The sequence below is a fragment of the Oncorhynchus mykiss genome, chromosome 19, assembly GCF_013265735.2.
Source record: "Oncorhynchus mykiss isolate Arlee chromosome 19, USDA_OmykA_1.1, whole genome shotgun sequence".
NCBI classification, from domain to species: domain Eukaryota; kingdom Metazoa; phylum Chordata; class Actinopteri; order Salmoniformes; family Salmonidae; genus Oncorhynchus; species Oncorhynchus mykiss.
The window spans coordinates 35,506,621-35,522,756 of NC_048583.1; the positions used below are offsets into that span (position 1 = coordinate 35,506,621).

General features: G+C 42.4%; 1 protein-coding gene across 10 annotated transcripts in view; it reads right to left on the reverse strand.

Annotated features, from left to right (window-relative positions):
- Positions 1–16,136, reverse strand: part of ralgapa1 (Ral GTPase activating protein catalytic subunit alpha 1) — a 78,551-nt gene that overhangs the window by 46,409 nt on the left and 16,006 nt on the right. For 9 of the 10 annotated variants that reach the window (XR_005037706.1, XR_005037705.1, XM_036954708.1 and 6 more), the window contains exons 2-14: positions 11,158–11,268; positions 11,018–11,067; positions 9,693–9,750; positions 9,140–9,183; positions 8,729–8,906; positions 8,383–8,498; positions 4,650–4,788; positions 3,982–4,196; positions 3,287–3,544; positions 1,277–1,459; positions 974–1,045; positions 684–832; positions 246–369 (exon numbers count right to left, since the gene is read on the reverse strand). Coding sequence is in view for 8 of the 10 variants with exons in the window: in XM_036954708.1 (XP_036810603.1) it covers positions 246–369; positions 684–832; positions 974–1,045; positions 1,277–1,459; positions 3,287–3,544; positions 3,982–4,196; positions 4,650–4,788; positions 8,383–8,498; positions 8,729–8,906; positions 9,140–9,183; positions 9,693–9,750; positions 11,018–11,067; positions 11,158–11,268 (1,697 nt within the window). In the remaining 2 variants the exon portion in view is untranslated. The remainder of the gene's footprint in view (positions 1–245; positions 370–683; positions 833–973; positions 1,046–1,276; positions 1,460–3,286; positions 3,545–3,981; positions 4,197–4,649; positions 4,789–8,382; positions 8,499–8,728; positions 8,907–9,139; positions 9,184–9,692; positions 9,751–11,017; positions 11,068–11,157; positions 11,269–16,136) is intronic. The other variant, XM_036954705.1, reaches the window with a different exon arrangement.

Below are 16,136 nucleotides of genomic sequence, written 5' to 3' on the forward strand. Positions count from 1 at the left end.
TCATTTCCACAATTATTTTCAAATTGTCAGTGGGAAGCAAGGAGAGGATTCAAGGAATCAAGAGAAGACCATTGAGAAAGCACCCTCATGTGGTTAGTCACAGTATGTGTCCCGAATGGTTCCGTCTTCCCAATATGGTGCACTAGTTTTGACATCAGCCCCATGGGCCCTGGTGAAAAGTAGTGCACTATATAGGGAGTCATTTAGGGCACACAACTGTATGTTGTGAGTGCTACGCTGGGTACCTGAAAGACTGCCCCGGCCAGTCTCCCTGAGAGGGTCATGTTCTTCTTGCCGTGGGGCATGATTGAGGGAGGTCTCTTCATCACACATTCGGTTACCCTCAGCAGGACCAGCAGTATCTGCTCCCTGCACAGACAGACAGTCAGACGCACAGACAAGCAGATGCACCACAAGTGAGAAGTGGTCACATAAGGATATGTTGCACAAAAAGTAGAAAGGCCCTACCTCTCCACCTTGGCCCTAACCCTTCTGTAGGTATAAGGAAAAACATTTAAGCTCCCCCACTACACTGCTTATACCTGTCTAGTCCCCTCAGATCTGCAAACATTGAAGGGTTAGGGCTAATGGGAGTTGTGGGGAACAAATTGGGTCTGGCTGTAAATGTATGCTATGCTTCCTCATTAAAACCCATGGGCTGCTCAGTTAGTGTTGTGCTATACCATGTCTTCTGGTCCATGGTTTCATGCATGACCAGGCTGCGGTAGATGTTAAGGACTCTCTTGCACATGTCAACATGTTCCTCTAGCAGCATCTTCAGCTCGTTGGCTGGTTCCAGCAGAAACACATTGGCCGAGTTGGTGACAAACACCTGGGGTGGAAGAGAGAGGGAGATGGTGTTGAAGAAAGGCATGGAACTGGACAGTACCGGATGGAAGTTAGTGATCGTTACATAATTACTTAATATGGTTGCCTATTGTGCATAATGTGTGAGTTGGCCAATAGAACATACCTGAAGAGTGGGCTGAACACCTGCATGCACACTGTACTCCAGCAGCTCTTTCTCAGACACTTTATTCACCCTCTGAGAGGACACAGAAAGACGCGCAAAGACACAACATGTTAGACTGAGAGACCATGAAGACATGATGTAGCCTGTCTCCTCCTTTGTCTTGAGGGTCGTGTTCATTACCAAATGTAAGAAAACGGACTGAAACTGACTACCTGGACTCATTTTTGTCTTTAGTGTGCCCTAATGAATAGGTCCCTGGTGCATCCATCCTCACCCACCCATAGCCCTAGCTCCAGCCCTCACCTCTTCCTTCTCTGGGCCCTGCTGGGTTACAGGCTCCAGGTTAACCTCTCCGGCGGTGGAAAATATCCTCTCCTCCTCCGGCTCCCTCATAAACAAAGGTTTGTCCTCCTGGGCAAACCACTCCTGGTACACACGCACCACCTTCCTCATGGCTGCAGCCTCACACATTGGCAACAGGAAGGCCTGACGACAACACAACAACGTCACTGTGCTGGATTCAAATAGAGCAGACTTGTTTATCCTAGTGGCTCTCTGTGGAGCATACAGACCCACAATAACAGACCTTTACAGGGATATTTAGTGTGTAGAAGTACTAGTATATGTAGGGTCGTTCCATGAAATGAGTCCCTTTTGTGTAGTGTAACTTGGTGAAAACTTTGATTTCACCTAATTTCAACATTGTCATGAACAGCACGTTCAACTTATTAAGAAAACATGTTGATTTCCCAATCTCAAGGAGGTTAAATAAATACAAAAATATAATATGTGCCTATTAAGTGTTAAATAAAGTAACCGGGTTGGCGATTTCATCTTAAATCTGCCATAAACCCCCTTGTGACATGGAAAGGAAGCTTGTGTGCAACAGGGAGGGGCAATTGAATGCAAGCTTCACAATAGCTTTTATTTAATTATTTTTTTTTACATTTCTAGCCTGTCTATCTATGAGTAATAGAGTTTACATTTTATGCTCGACCCACTCAGTTTTCCACCACCAAGAAAAAAACAAAGAGTAGAACCAGCTAACCTGCTTTTACACTATGATTTGACTATTAATGTTCAATGTTTTTTTGAAAACATATTTTTTTTAAAAATAAAAAAAAATGTTTTAATCAGTTCACGTGACCTTAAAATGAGGGACAGGTTTTTGTGACCCTCCGATGAAGCACGAATCACATGAAATAAATCTTTAGAAATGACTTTGTCAAAGCAACAAACAAGGGCTTTCCACTAACCTCGTTTCCATCCAGTTTTTATGCGAATAAAGTCATACCGAAAAAAGAAACAAATCTGTGATGGAAACAGGAAGAGAAAGTTAACTTGGAGTCACGCGATATGGTGTGTGTGGTCCTCCCACTACAACTTGGGGAAACCATGCAGTTTATTCGGCTACAGAAGAAATAATTTATGATGAACTTCACAGTGTGGTGAAAGTGCACAGTGATCTTGATGCTCATTTGCAAAAGAATATTGAGGGTCTGATTCTGGTGACATGCTTGACTGACGATTGACAAATAAAACCCTATAATAATATAATAATCTCATTATGGAGACAAGCCTACCTGCACAGCATTCTCACACTGCATCTGCGAGCTGAGCGCACATACCAAGACCAAAGCAGGCACATTTGCTATATGCAGATTGACAAAAAAAGTAAATTTTGTGTGCACTACGTAATCACGTACAGATTTTTCTTCTGCAGCAAGTCAGTTTGGTGGAAACAAACCACTGGTGGGAAAATGCACATATTTTCTTTATTTGGATTTTAGAATAGTTGCATGAAACCTAGCTAATGGTGGTGAACATTAAGACATCTGGGGGTTAAGTATCTTAAAACCTTTCTAGAAGTCACAGAAAGGGCACAGAGGTACATGTCAAACTGCTGAATTTTGGCACTTTCGCAAATCCTCATTCATATAAAGAAATCTGACCTACTGAATTTTCCATGTGGTTCATATTAAACGGCACTTCATTTAAAGCTGCAACATCTAACGTTTTGGGTGACATGAACAAATTCACATAGAAATGTGAGTAAAAGATCTGTCGTTCGCATTGATAGCAGGTCTAAGAAGCAGTAAATCTATTCCTATGCTTCCCGTTCATAAATAGATTTTTTACAATTCAATATTGGTGCACAATTTCTACTTAAAATATAACAAGGGACCAAAAGGGGATTTTGTTGGAATGACCCAGTAGTAGAAGAAGAAAGGTATTGATCCAAAGGACTAAAATGTATTTTTTACAAACAGCACCAGCCAAACACAATGTACTGTGTGAGTAGGTGTGCTGTACCTGTCGGAAAATCTCAGTGATGAAGTTGACATTGGTCCTGGAGGAACAGAGGACTCTTCTCACAACCTCCATGTCAGTGAGGTGCTCCTCGTCCATACTACACAGGCTGGAGGAGCTGGGCTCCCTCTCTGTCAGGGTGGAGGTGTTGGAGTGGGACTGCTCCTTCTCACAACCTATCCCTCCATCCAGGCTGTCTGCCCTGGGGCCCAAGTCATCCCCTAGCCCATGTCCCCGCCCTGCCAGCCCAGCTGCTGCCCTCTGGGAGACAACCAGAGAAACACAATCATCAGTGAACACCGTACAGCTTCGATAAGGCCTGGCAAATATATATGTAACAATGCATGTGTTGGAGATTCACTAGTATAACCCACAGACCGAGCAATATCACAACTCATAAGCTGTCCCAGAGCCCGCGTTTAATGTGAAGATTTAATTATGCTAACTCTTCATACCTCTTAACTTCCCTCAAGTGTGATGCCGGCATGACCTACATAGACGTTTTTTGGCACGCTCTCTCTATGATAACTAGACAGGGATGGAAAATATCGCATGGCATCAATTGTGGACCCGGGCTAGTAGAAATTGTTGTCCAATAGCCCGGCTGCCATGTGCCCAAACGTTCCATCCATGTACCTACTATACATTGTGCTAACCCTGGCGAACTCTCCCCTCGGGTGTGTATATATAGTGATTACCTGGATGTTCTTTGGCACGCTCTCCCTCTCTCCGTCCACCCCGGGGATGTGTGTTCCAGTGTTGGAGCGTGGCTCCAGCCAGAAGGACACCAGCCAGCGGATGAAGATGACCCGGGCGTTGAGGAGGCTCTCCTTGGTACAGTACACTGCCTCGTTGGTCTCTGGGTCTTTCTTCACCACACTGTAGTAAGGCTTTGGTCTCATTGATGGAACCTCTGGGGGGGGGGGGGGGGGGGGGGGGACAGACAGACAGAGAGGGTGAATAGAGAATAAGGATGTAACGCTAGTCCCCTTCTCACACCATTGTGCCACCCGTACTGTGCTGGCACTGATATTTTCTTTCCAGCATGGTTTAAGCATATGGTCATATCAAATTGTATTGGTCGCATACACATATTTAGCAGATGTTATTGCGGTTGTCGCAAAATGCTTGTGTTCCTAGCTCCAAAGGTGCAGTCATATCTAACACACAACACAAAGCTAAAATGAAAAGAATGAAGATATGTATTAGGACGAGCTACATTGAAGAATGTATGTATAACAAGGCTCAGTAGTGTCAAAAAGGGTATCAATGGACTTTTATGCACACTGCACCACTATAGTATAATGCAAAACTAAAAATAAGCTTCTGTTTGTTTATCTCATACTAATGCAGATATTCTCCTCACCCAGTATGGGATGGTACAAACTGGTCTCCTTGGAAAAGTTAGGGAATATGTGCGGCAGGTAATATTTCTTGAAGTTTCCAAACAGGAATGCGAAGCCCTTCTCGTGGTTATCTTTGCACTTCCACTCCAGACTTTTGGCCTGCAGGATGTAAGACAACAGGGTGATTCTCATGAAATTGGCACTTGACAACAAAAAAAAACAAAAAAAAATTCCTACCATAATACCTCGTGGATCACGATCTGTATTTATCGAATTCATAACTATGGTTGTTTGCTGATCAGATATTATGCATTTTACAACAATTTCTACAACTACCGACGCCAAAATTATCATTACCACAACAGTTTTTGAAGTCCAAAAAAGTTATCCGAATCAATTTCTAATATTTTTAACATTGCTCACCTTATGAAAATGCCTGAGTTAAACAAAAGTGAAAACAAATATACTGAACAAAAATATAAATGAAACATGTAGTGTTGGTCCATACTACCAAATATTATTTCTCTCAAATGCACAAATTTGTTTACATCCCTGTTAGTGAGTATTTCTACTTTGCAAAGATAATCCATTCACCTGACAGGTGTGGCATATCAAGAAGCTGATAAAACAGCATGATCATTACACAGGTGCAGCTTGTGATGGGGAAAATAAAAGGCCAATAAAATGTGCAGTTGTCACACAGTATACTGAGGAGTATTTCTGTCTGTAATAAAGCCCTTTTGTGGGGAAAACCTTGTTATTGGCTGGGCCTGTCTCCCCAGTGGGTGGGCCTGGCTCCCCAGCGGGTGGGTCTATGCCCTCCCAGGCCCAGTCATGTGAAATCCATAGTGCATTCGGAAAGTATTCAGACCTGGACTTTTTCCACATTTTGTTACATTACAGACTAATTCTAAAATGGATTAAAGACAAACATTTCTTCATCAATTTACATACAGTACCCCAAAAAGACAAAGCGAAAAAAGGTTTAGAAATCTTCGCAAATTATTAAAAAATAAGAAGCAGAAATACCTTATCTACATAAGTATTCAGACCCTTTGCAAAGAGACTTGAAATTGAGGTCAGGTGCATCCTGTTTCCAATGACCAACCTTGAGATGTTTCTACAACTTGATTGGAGTCCACATGTGGTATATTCAATGGATTGGACATGATTTAGAAAGGCACACACCAGTCGATAAGGTCCCCCCAGTTGACATTGCATGTCAGAGCAAAAACCAAGCCACCGAGACAGGTTTGTGTCGAGGCACAGATCTGGGGAAGGTTACCAAAAAATGTCTGCAGCATTGATGGTCCCCAAGAACACAGTGGCCTCCATCACTTACATGGAAGAAGATTGGAACCACCAAGACTCTTCCTAGAGCTGGCTGCCTGGCCAAACTGAGCAATCAGGGAAGAAGGGCCTTGGACAGGGAGGTGACCGAGAACCCGATGGTCACTCAAACAGAGCTCCAGAGTTCCTCTGTGGAGATGGGAGAACCTTCCAGAAGGACAACCATCTCTGCAGCACTCCACCAATCAGACCTAAATGGTAGAGTGGCCAGACGGAAGCCACTCCTCAGTAAAAAAAAAAAAAAAAAAAAACCTCTGACCATGAGAGACAAGATTCTCTAGTCAGATGAAACCAAGATTTAACTCTTTGGCCTGAATGCCAAGTGTCACGCCTGGAGAAAACCTGGCATCATCCAAAAGGTGAAGCATGGTAGTGGCAGCATCATGCTGTGGGGATGTTTCTCAGCGGCAGGGACTGGGAGACTAGTCAGGACCAAGGGAAAGATGAACGGAGCAATGTACAGAGAGTTCCTTGATGAAAATCTGCTCCAGAGCACTCAGGATCTGCAGAGAAGAATGTGAGAAACTCCCCAAATACAGGTGTGCCAAGTTTGTAGGATCATACCCAAGAAGACTCAAGGCTGTAATCACTGCCAAAGGTGCTTCAACAAAGTACTTAGTAAAGGGCATGAATACTTATATAAATGTGATATTTCCGGGTTTATGATTTGTCATTATGGGGTATTGTGTGTAGATTGATGACAGGAAAAAAATATTTAATCCATTTTAGAATAAGGCTGTAACATAAAATGTGGGAAAAGTCCAGGGGTCTGAATACATTCATTAGGCCCTAATGAATGTATTTATATTGACTAATTTCCTTAAATGAACTGTAACTCAGTTATAATTTCAAATCTTTTAAATTGTTGCATGTTGTGTTTACATTTTTGTTCAGTGTACATTTAAAATGTATTTTGCCATTTCTCCATTTACAAAAACCTTTTGTGATTCTTGTCTGTTATAATCGCTTGTGTATAGATGTCATTTTTAATGGTGGGGTTGCTCTTTGCTGAAAACACAAACTCTAGATTGTGGCTTTATGTCAATTAAAATGGGGTTTAAATACCCATACTTATTGACAACCCTTACTTAATCAAATGATTTTTTACAAAAAAATCTATACAATAGGTGTAAGCAGTTCTTGTAAATAATTGAGGTGACCAGCACAGTACACCCACTGACTATACCTTATTAGAATTAGCTTATGGACCTAAAAATTATCCAGTAATGAGAAAGTTGTGTTTCAGTAATGAGAGGCCCTTAGCTCAATCTGAAAGTAACAGGAGACAGCCATTATCAGTCAGCAAACAGTTGACCACATTACTAAAGCCCATTCTGTTGGTAAGGTAATGGTTCTCTTTTTCCCCAAGTGGGTGTTTGAGAATAAGATACTCATTCTGGAGACATAAGTGAAGAAATGACATTAACTTGTGCTCATCTAAGGACTATTTCTCTAGAAGATGCATCATGGATAAAACTTTATTTTAAAAAATAAAGCAACTTGAAAAAGTGTTACGGTATTGAGAAACACGACCAGACTTTTTTTACTTAAAAATTATAGTTAATGTAAACTTCAACTAGTATACAATTTGTATGATTTATGGACAAAACACAGCAACATTGTGTTTTTCTAAAGTAAAATTGTGTAAAATAACTGAAGAATTTAATCAGGACACATTTCGGTAATGAGAATTTGGGGTGGAAATTTACAAAATTGGTGTATTTAAAATAAGACACTGTACCATAAACTAAGCATCTTAGCCTTCAGAATGATAGTTGATTGTTGCAGATGCATCATGGTTTTCTAAATCTATTTGCTACTGCCATGGTTACAACTGGTTTCATGAGAACACCCTCAACACAACAAGAGACTACTGTAAACAAAGAATAACAGACAGGATAAGAGACATGCAGGGAGAGGAGGCATTGTCTGGGAAAGCCACGGAGAGAGAAAGCAGCACAGCCATTAGCTCAGTGAGTGTGTGTCAGCGTACAGTACACTGCAGCGAAAGCATGCAGATGCAAAATGTAATGGCGGTCAGTGTGTTGCTTATTCCACTGTCCAACCTCCCCAAACTGAGGTTGAACCAGTGATCCTCTGCTTCGCAACACACGTGACCGTGCTCCTTGACAACGTTGTAATGGGTTGAGCCACCCAAAACGGTACTGATTGGATGGCTCCATCCGCAACATTTCCAGCTAGCAGTAGCGGGCCTTTACGGCACGTTCTTAACTCCGTTACACAAGCTTATTTAAAATGACGTAAGCCACTTTTCAGGGGGTTACCACCGTTTGCGCTTGCAAACAGACAGAAGGCCATGTCAAAAGGCTTGCCGGTCGGTAGTAGGTAATGCTGCATCCACGCCAAGCATGTTAGCAGTGTTAGTAATAAAGGGAGGAGTACCTGGTTTACCATGTATTTCAGAAGAGCCTCCAGAAAGTATCCTGTGAGGTCTTCCTGGCCCTTATCCCCTGACTGTGGAGGAACCAGGGGACTGATCTCTTCTGGAGTCACTTGAGCTGAAGGAATGGAAGAAGGGAAGAGAAAGGAACAAATGCAGCAGAATCAACACCTTGAGAGGTACACCCACAGTTACGTGTTCAATAATTTGGTACCTGTATGACCATTACATTTGAAATTGGCCATATCAGTTTGAATATGAAGTACTTGTTGGGTTGCCCTCAAGCTTCTTCCTAATAACATGTCACGAACAAGGTAACAGGTTTAGAAACAAAGCATTAATACTGACTCTCCTGAAGGCTGAGAGGAGGGTTCACCAGGTTGTCCAGGGTACGGGGTCCCAGCTCTGACTGAGGGGATGGGAAGCCTGGGATCAGACAGGCAAATATCCATAGCTGCTCTCTCAGTGCGTTACCCTGCAGGGCCTGCATCCATAACAGGAACAGACGCACACCCTCCCTTCGGATCTACAGGGGAGAAAGAGAGAGACAGTCAGGGACATACTCATAGAAATCGACTCTAGCCAGTCTATTTCTATGAGCATACCATTACCAAATGCCCACAGCAGTCAACACCATTGCAAAATAGGAAGAGAACAGAAAAACAGGAAGACTATTACAAAAACAAAAGTTGTACATCAATCAGAGGCAAGTTGGCTACTGGCTATGCTACTGACGAGTGAAGGACCAATCTGATATACCTTTAAAGAGTTCCCAGTGTGCAACAGCTTCTTTAGGATGAGGCCTGTGAGGGAAGAACAATTCACATCAACCAGAATATGAATAACCAGCAAGCCCCCCCCCAGTACTACAGCACATGTCAGAGTACTCGGTCAGACCTAGGAGACCCTAATCCCCAGGTCCATGGCATTCTCTGTCTTTCTCTGGGTGGCCTTTGTATCCAACTGCACAGTGGTCTCAGTGCAGTGGAAAAGGAGAGACCACCTAGTGGAGGGGTGAGGAGAGGGCAGCGCTGCTCTCTACTCTCCTTCCGTTCTCACTCCAAACGCATGTTACAAATCATGTAGGAAATCAATTTGCTACAGCCAGAACTAAGAGACATTGGCAAGGGAGGAGTGCGTGGGCCCAATACCCATGTAACTGGCCTAACCTGATTTCAAACACATGGGACAAAATGTCTGATTAGGTCAAATCTAGAGACAAAAAAAACCACGCACTCCCACACGCGGTAGCTGATAAAAACGTCCACACTCACAATGGCACAACATGTACAAGGGCCTAGTATAAATGTACCTATGCTGTGGAACTGCCATCGTCCGTGTATTCGCTCTGGTAGGAGTTGCAGAATCTTCTGTAAACAGAACATAAATTACAACAGTCAGAAACGGTATTTAGGCCAGTGTCGGTATTACTATCGTGTTGAAACAAAAATAATCTATCTTCGTTGTGGAATATATGGGCAATTATCCAAGTAGTCTGTCAGACGCCTCGCCTCTGTTATGGATGAGGTAACCAGCTAAGCGGTAGATATCTCAAGAAGAAGACCATGAGGCAACCTGGGAGAGGTGAGTTGAAGACACACCTTCCCATGGACATCTTTGAAAGAAAGACGAGGGAGGGGTGAACATAAACCTACATTACAATAGTTTGTCTAATCCCACACATTGCAACACCCGAAACAGGCAGCCTAACGGTTAAGAGGCCAGGACAGTAACTGAAAGGTTGCTGGTTCGAATCCCAGAGCCGACTAGGGGACACATCTGCTGATGTGCCCTTGAGCAAGGCACTTAACCATAATTGCTCCTGTAAGTCGCTCTGGATAAGAGCGTCTGCTAAAAGACTACAATGTAAATGTACTTTTAGCCCTGTCACTCTGACACTCAATTCTCTCAGGGAATTGGCAGTGATCTTAGTTGTGAGGTTTATTTGTCATGTGCACATGATACAGCAGGTGTAAAACAGCACAGTGAAATGCTTACATGCAACTGCAGCATGTGGACTTGGCCCTCCCTGTAATGGCACTATGAAGATGTAATGCCACATGACTCATTCACACCCCATGTCAACTGATAAAAGGACATTCGATGTTTGGCAAACAGACCCATTTTGTTTGGACCAAACACCAGCCTCTCAGTTCAACGCATGTGTCTATAAATATCACACACGTGCCTTAAACAACGAAGTCATCTTAAATACTTATTGTCAAAGTGTGAGTGAGAGATGTGAGATCATGTAGATCCTTGAAATCTAAATAGAACATCTCGCTACAAGCCTCGAGGCCTCAGTGAATGTAGCTTCCAGTCTAATAACATCCCGTGGCCAGGCATATGCCTGTATGTGTGTGTGTTTCAATGGCTCCACACTCAAGGTCTGGGGGAGATTTCACACATGGGGATTGAGGAGTTGACAAACCAACTTTAGAAAACATTCAGAAGCACCCTAATCTCTGATTTACAGTAGCCTACACACTAACCTGCTTAGTCTAACCCTCCGTTACACCTACTCCATTCTACTTTCTAGGAATTCTGTGTATTATCGACCAATCAAATCAAATGCCATCACTCAAGAATTGTGACATTTAAAACAACCCCTCAATATTTCAGAAGTAACAGTCTTACCTCAAATATGAATAGAATGGAGTCAAGTTCTTCCCTTTGCGATTTGTGACCTACAAAAGAGATGTGAATGTGAGGAAGTGGCTTAAACAATACCGGTGTCAGGCCAACAAACCACAGTATTCTTGACCTTGTATTCTCACCTTTTTGTTTGAGACTGACTTCAATGGTGACAAAGTTCTCAAAGAACACATAGTAGATGTGAGAGTAGTACTGGTCAAAGAAGTGCTTCAGATCCCCCGACTCAGCATTTTCTGCAGAGAAAGTGAGAGAAAAAGCAAGAGAGCGCGAGAGGGGTCAGGTCACATGGTCAGAACAAGCTTGTGGCCCTACTGTAGCTATAACTGTACTTCGAAGTGGAGTCAGCCAGTCACTGCTTATTCTCAGTCATTTTCCCGCCCATTATCAATTACGTCAGAGCTATCCGCCTCGAGGGGCTATTAACCCAAATAAAGAACACAACACTTCCACAACAACGGTAGTGGTGGACAAACACTTAGCAATGTGACCTTGACATCGTAAGCCAAGGCTCAGAGAATACTGACTGACCGACGAATGTTTATGGTCTCATGTGACACACACAGACGGTGTTAATAGGGGTGAACGCTCAGAGGCACCGGACCCCTGGCACTGTCCTGGCTGAGTGGGCACGCGCACACACACACACACACACACACACACACACACGCACACACACACACACACAAGGGTTTCCGTTAGCCGGTAATAGCTGGCTTTTGGACAATATTTTTTATAGAAAAGACGATAAATAAAATTGCGGCCAGCCAATTGTCTGAGAGAAGAAAAACAACATTAAATTGCGAAATAATATTTTTTTGACCTATTCATTGATGGAAATACATTTGACTGATCATGCTTATCAGTCTATAGGTTCATTTGCATAATTTGGGGGAATTAAATTGCCGTGTCTATAGACTGCATATTTGTTATTCAGGCCATTTATCACATTTGTATGGCATACAGATAGTCTTTGAGTGGAAAATCTGTCAGACAGCGCGAGAGCTGCTGCTACAGCATTTTAAACAGCAAATGCACAGGCAAAGGAAGGCAGGCTTCATTAGTGCGTCACACACCACTTTGCAATGAGCTGGAGGCCGTATGCATTTTGAAAACATGTATTTAATTGTTTGAATCCTGAACGTTTTACTACATATGAGGCATTTCTTACCTTGCTTCAAAGTAGCCTAGCCAAAATCAGACAATTTCCATGGAGGCAATTATTTTACCATCCAGTAGCCAAATGCACAATCCTAGTCATATTAGCAACCCATGCTAGTTGTTACATACTGTATCTCACTTCTTTCTAAATTACTACAACATACTATTGGATGTTTTCATCTCTGTCACAGGAAACCGCTGGCATGTGCCGTGCGCTTTGACAACTGTGTTTTGCCATTCATTGCATTATGGAACAAACATTCATGCAAAGCCTACTGCCTTGTGCGCTTATGTGAAGAAATAATTTATCAACATTTTAAGCTAAATGTTCCAATCTTGTGCATCCGACTCGTCACTTTTTAACTTCTCTTTATGTAGCCTAGGCCTACTGGTTGTATGCTTTTGGTATCTAGGCTATCGTCCCACAACTGTCCCAGAGTCTGTTTGGTACACTTTTCTACTATGGGGGATAGTACATTGACAGAGGCTAGAGGTCGACCGATTATGATTTTTCAATATACCGATTATTGGAGGACCAAATAAGCCAATACCGATTAATTCAGACGATTTTTTAAACTTGTAATAATGACAATTACAACAATACTGAATGAACACTTATTTTAACGTAATATAATACATCAACAAAATCCATTTAGCCTCAAATAAGTAATGAAACATGTTCAATTTGGTTTTAATAATGCAAAAACAAAGTGTTGGAGAAGAAAGTAATATGTGCCATGTAAAAATGTGTGCCATGTAAAAAAGCTAACGTTTAAGTTCCTTACTCAGAAGATGAGAACATATGAAAGTTGGTGGTTCCTTTTAACATGAGACTTCAATATTCCAAGGTAAGAGGTTTTAGGTTGTAGTTAATATAGTATTTATAGGAGTATTTCTATACCATTTGTATTTCATATACCTTTGACCGTTTGGACGTTCTTATGGGCACTATAGTATTGCCAGTGTAACAGTATAGCTTCCGTCCACCGCTCCACAAAAGCTGTGGCCCTTGCAGCGCAAGGGGAATACCTACTCCAAATCTAAAAGCGAGTGACGTTTGAAACAGTATTACCGCACACCCTGCTAACTAGCTAGCCATTTCACATTGGTTACACCAGCCATTAGGCTGATAGGCTTGAAGTCATAAACAGCGCTGTGCTTGCGAAGAGCTGCTGGCAAAACGCACAAAAGTGCTGTTTGAATGAATGATTACGGGCCTGCTGCTGCTCAGTCAGACTGCTCTATCAAATCATAGACTTAATTATAACATAATAACACACAGAAATACGAGCTTTTGGTCATTAATACAATTGAATCCGGAAACTATCATTTCGAAAACAAAACATTTATTATTTCAGTGAAATACGGAACCGTTCAGTATTTTATCTAACGGGTGGCATCCCTAAGTCTAAATGTTCTTGTTACATTGCACAACCTTCAATGCATGTCATAATTCCGTAAAATTCTATCAAATTAGTTCGCAATGAGCCAGGCAGCCCAAACTGTTGCATATACCCTGACTCTGCGTGCAATGAACGCAAGAGAAATGACACAATTTCACCTGGTTAATATTGCCTGCTAAACTGGATTAGTAGTTATAACTAGTGATTATGATTGATTGTTTTTTATAAGATAAGTTTAATGCTAGCTAGCAATTTACCTTGGCTTCTACTGCATTCGCGTAACAGGCAGGCTACTCGTGGAGTGCAATGGTTAGAGCGTTGGACTAGTTAACTGTGCGGTTGCAAGATTGTAACCCCTGAGCTGACAAGGTGATAATCTGTCGTTCTGCCCCTGAACAAGGAAGTTAACCCACAGTTCCTAGGCAGTCATTGAAAATAAGAATGTGTTCTTAACTGACTTGCCTAGTTAAAAGGTATAATTATTATTTTTTAAACCATTAAAAAAAAATAAGAAATCGGCGCCCAAAAATACCGATTTCCAAATGTTATAAAAACTTGAAATCGGCCCCAATTAATCGGCCATTCCGATTAATCGTTCGAACTCTAACAGAGGCTACTTATTTTTCTGTTCGTTACTCATCTTGTTGGCTGAGAAAAAGTTAATGTGGACAGTTATTCTATTACCTTCAAAGTGCGCATCAGAATTCGGTAAGACGGACCGAACATTGTTGCATTCTCGACTTGTATGTTCTGTTAATATGAATTACTATAATCTAAATGTGATTTCTGCCATTCTGAGTACAGTTGGTGGATGCCGTAATCTGGTTATGCACCCAATGCATATGGGGTCAGGTACATTTTTAAAAATGTCCAGTAAATTAAAATGCTGTCAGTCAAATGTCCGGTGCCACATTTTGCCAACGGAAACCCTGGCACACACATACACACAGATCATAGGGAGAGAAGCCCAGAGGCTTCTGACCCCTGGCTGAGTGTCAGATGGTCAGTATAACAACAAATTAGCCTTGAGGATCTGCCTGCTGCCTATCCAAAATTAATTTACACACTAATCAGTCAGGGAGGGTCTTGTGGAAGACGTTGCCAGGACAGTGTTGAGAAGCTTGCCACTGGAAAAACACTACAGGAAAAGGGAGACACAGGAAAAAGCATCCATCCTCCCTTTCCAGTCTTACGGAACACTGGAGAATCTCAGCGAAGAGGCTTTTAAATCCGCCGTGACATGATTTTCCCCTGTAATCCTGAACAGACCCAGAGAGGAGAGGATGCATGAATCAGGAAGAGAGGATGTGTGATTTAGCTAACCTTTTGTAAAAATGCTTCCAACAGTCATTTTTTTCCTCGTCTGAATAATTAGAAAAATACTAGGCCTACAGCAGTGACTCAGGAGTTGAGAACCTATTTTTCTTGAGGACAGATTTTGGAAACGCTCTCACTGGTGCCACACGCACAGACACATCAACAGGCTCCAAGAGCTCTTCTCTGACCTCTAAGGGATATATGGCGCATATCTCACATAACTGATGGGACAGACTCTGAACTGAACAAGTTAATATGTGAAGGCTACCATTATAGTAACATTACACAGAGCTCAGACACTTCTCCTAAACAACCTAACCCCAACGCCACTCTCTATGACAGTCCATCTCCATCCCTGCAACACCTCTCCGCGCATCCCATGACCAGCCTGCTGTCGCTTCCTCTGGGCCATAAGCCTTCCGTTACTTCAGAGAAAAGCCAGGACAGACGGAGGTCCAGCTTGAGACGGGTGCAGGGCAATGAACTAGAGGTCGACCGATTAATCGGAATGGCCGATTAATTAGGACCGATTTCAAGTTATAACAATTGGAAATTGGTATTTTTGGGCGCCGATTTTATACCTTTATTTAACTAGGCAAGTCAGTTAAGAACACATTCTTATTTTCAATGGACGGCCTAGGAACGGTAGGTTAACTGCCTTGTTCAGGGACAGAACGACAGATTTTCACCTTGTCAGCTCGGGGGATCCAATCTTGCAACCTTACAGTGCTGCCTCTCTCTCGTTGCACTCCACAAGGAGACTGCCTGTTACGCGAATGCAGTAAGCCAAGGTAAGTTGCTAGCTAGCATTAAACTTATCTTTAAAAAAACAATCAATCATAATCACTAGTTAACTACCCATGGTTGATATTACTAGATATTATCTAGCGTGTCCTAGGTTGCATGTAATCTGACTGAGCACACAAGCATACAAGTATCTAAGTATCTGACTGAGCGGTGGTAGGCAGATACAGGTGCGTAAAAATTAATTCAGACAGCACTTTCATGAGTTTTGCCAGCAGCTCTTCGTTGTGCGTCAAGCATTGCGCTGTTTAACCGAAGTGAAATGGCTAGCTAGTTAGCGCGCGCTAATAGTGTTTCAAACGTCATTCGCTCTGAGCCTTCTAGTAGTTGTTCCCCTTGCTCTGCATGGGTAATGTTGCTTCGAGGGTGGCTGTTGTCGTTGTGTTGCTGGTTTGAGCCCAGGGAGGAGCGAGGAGAGG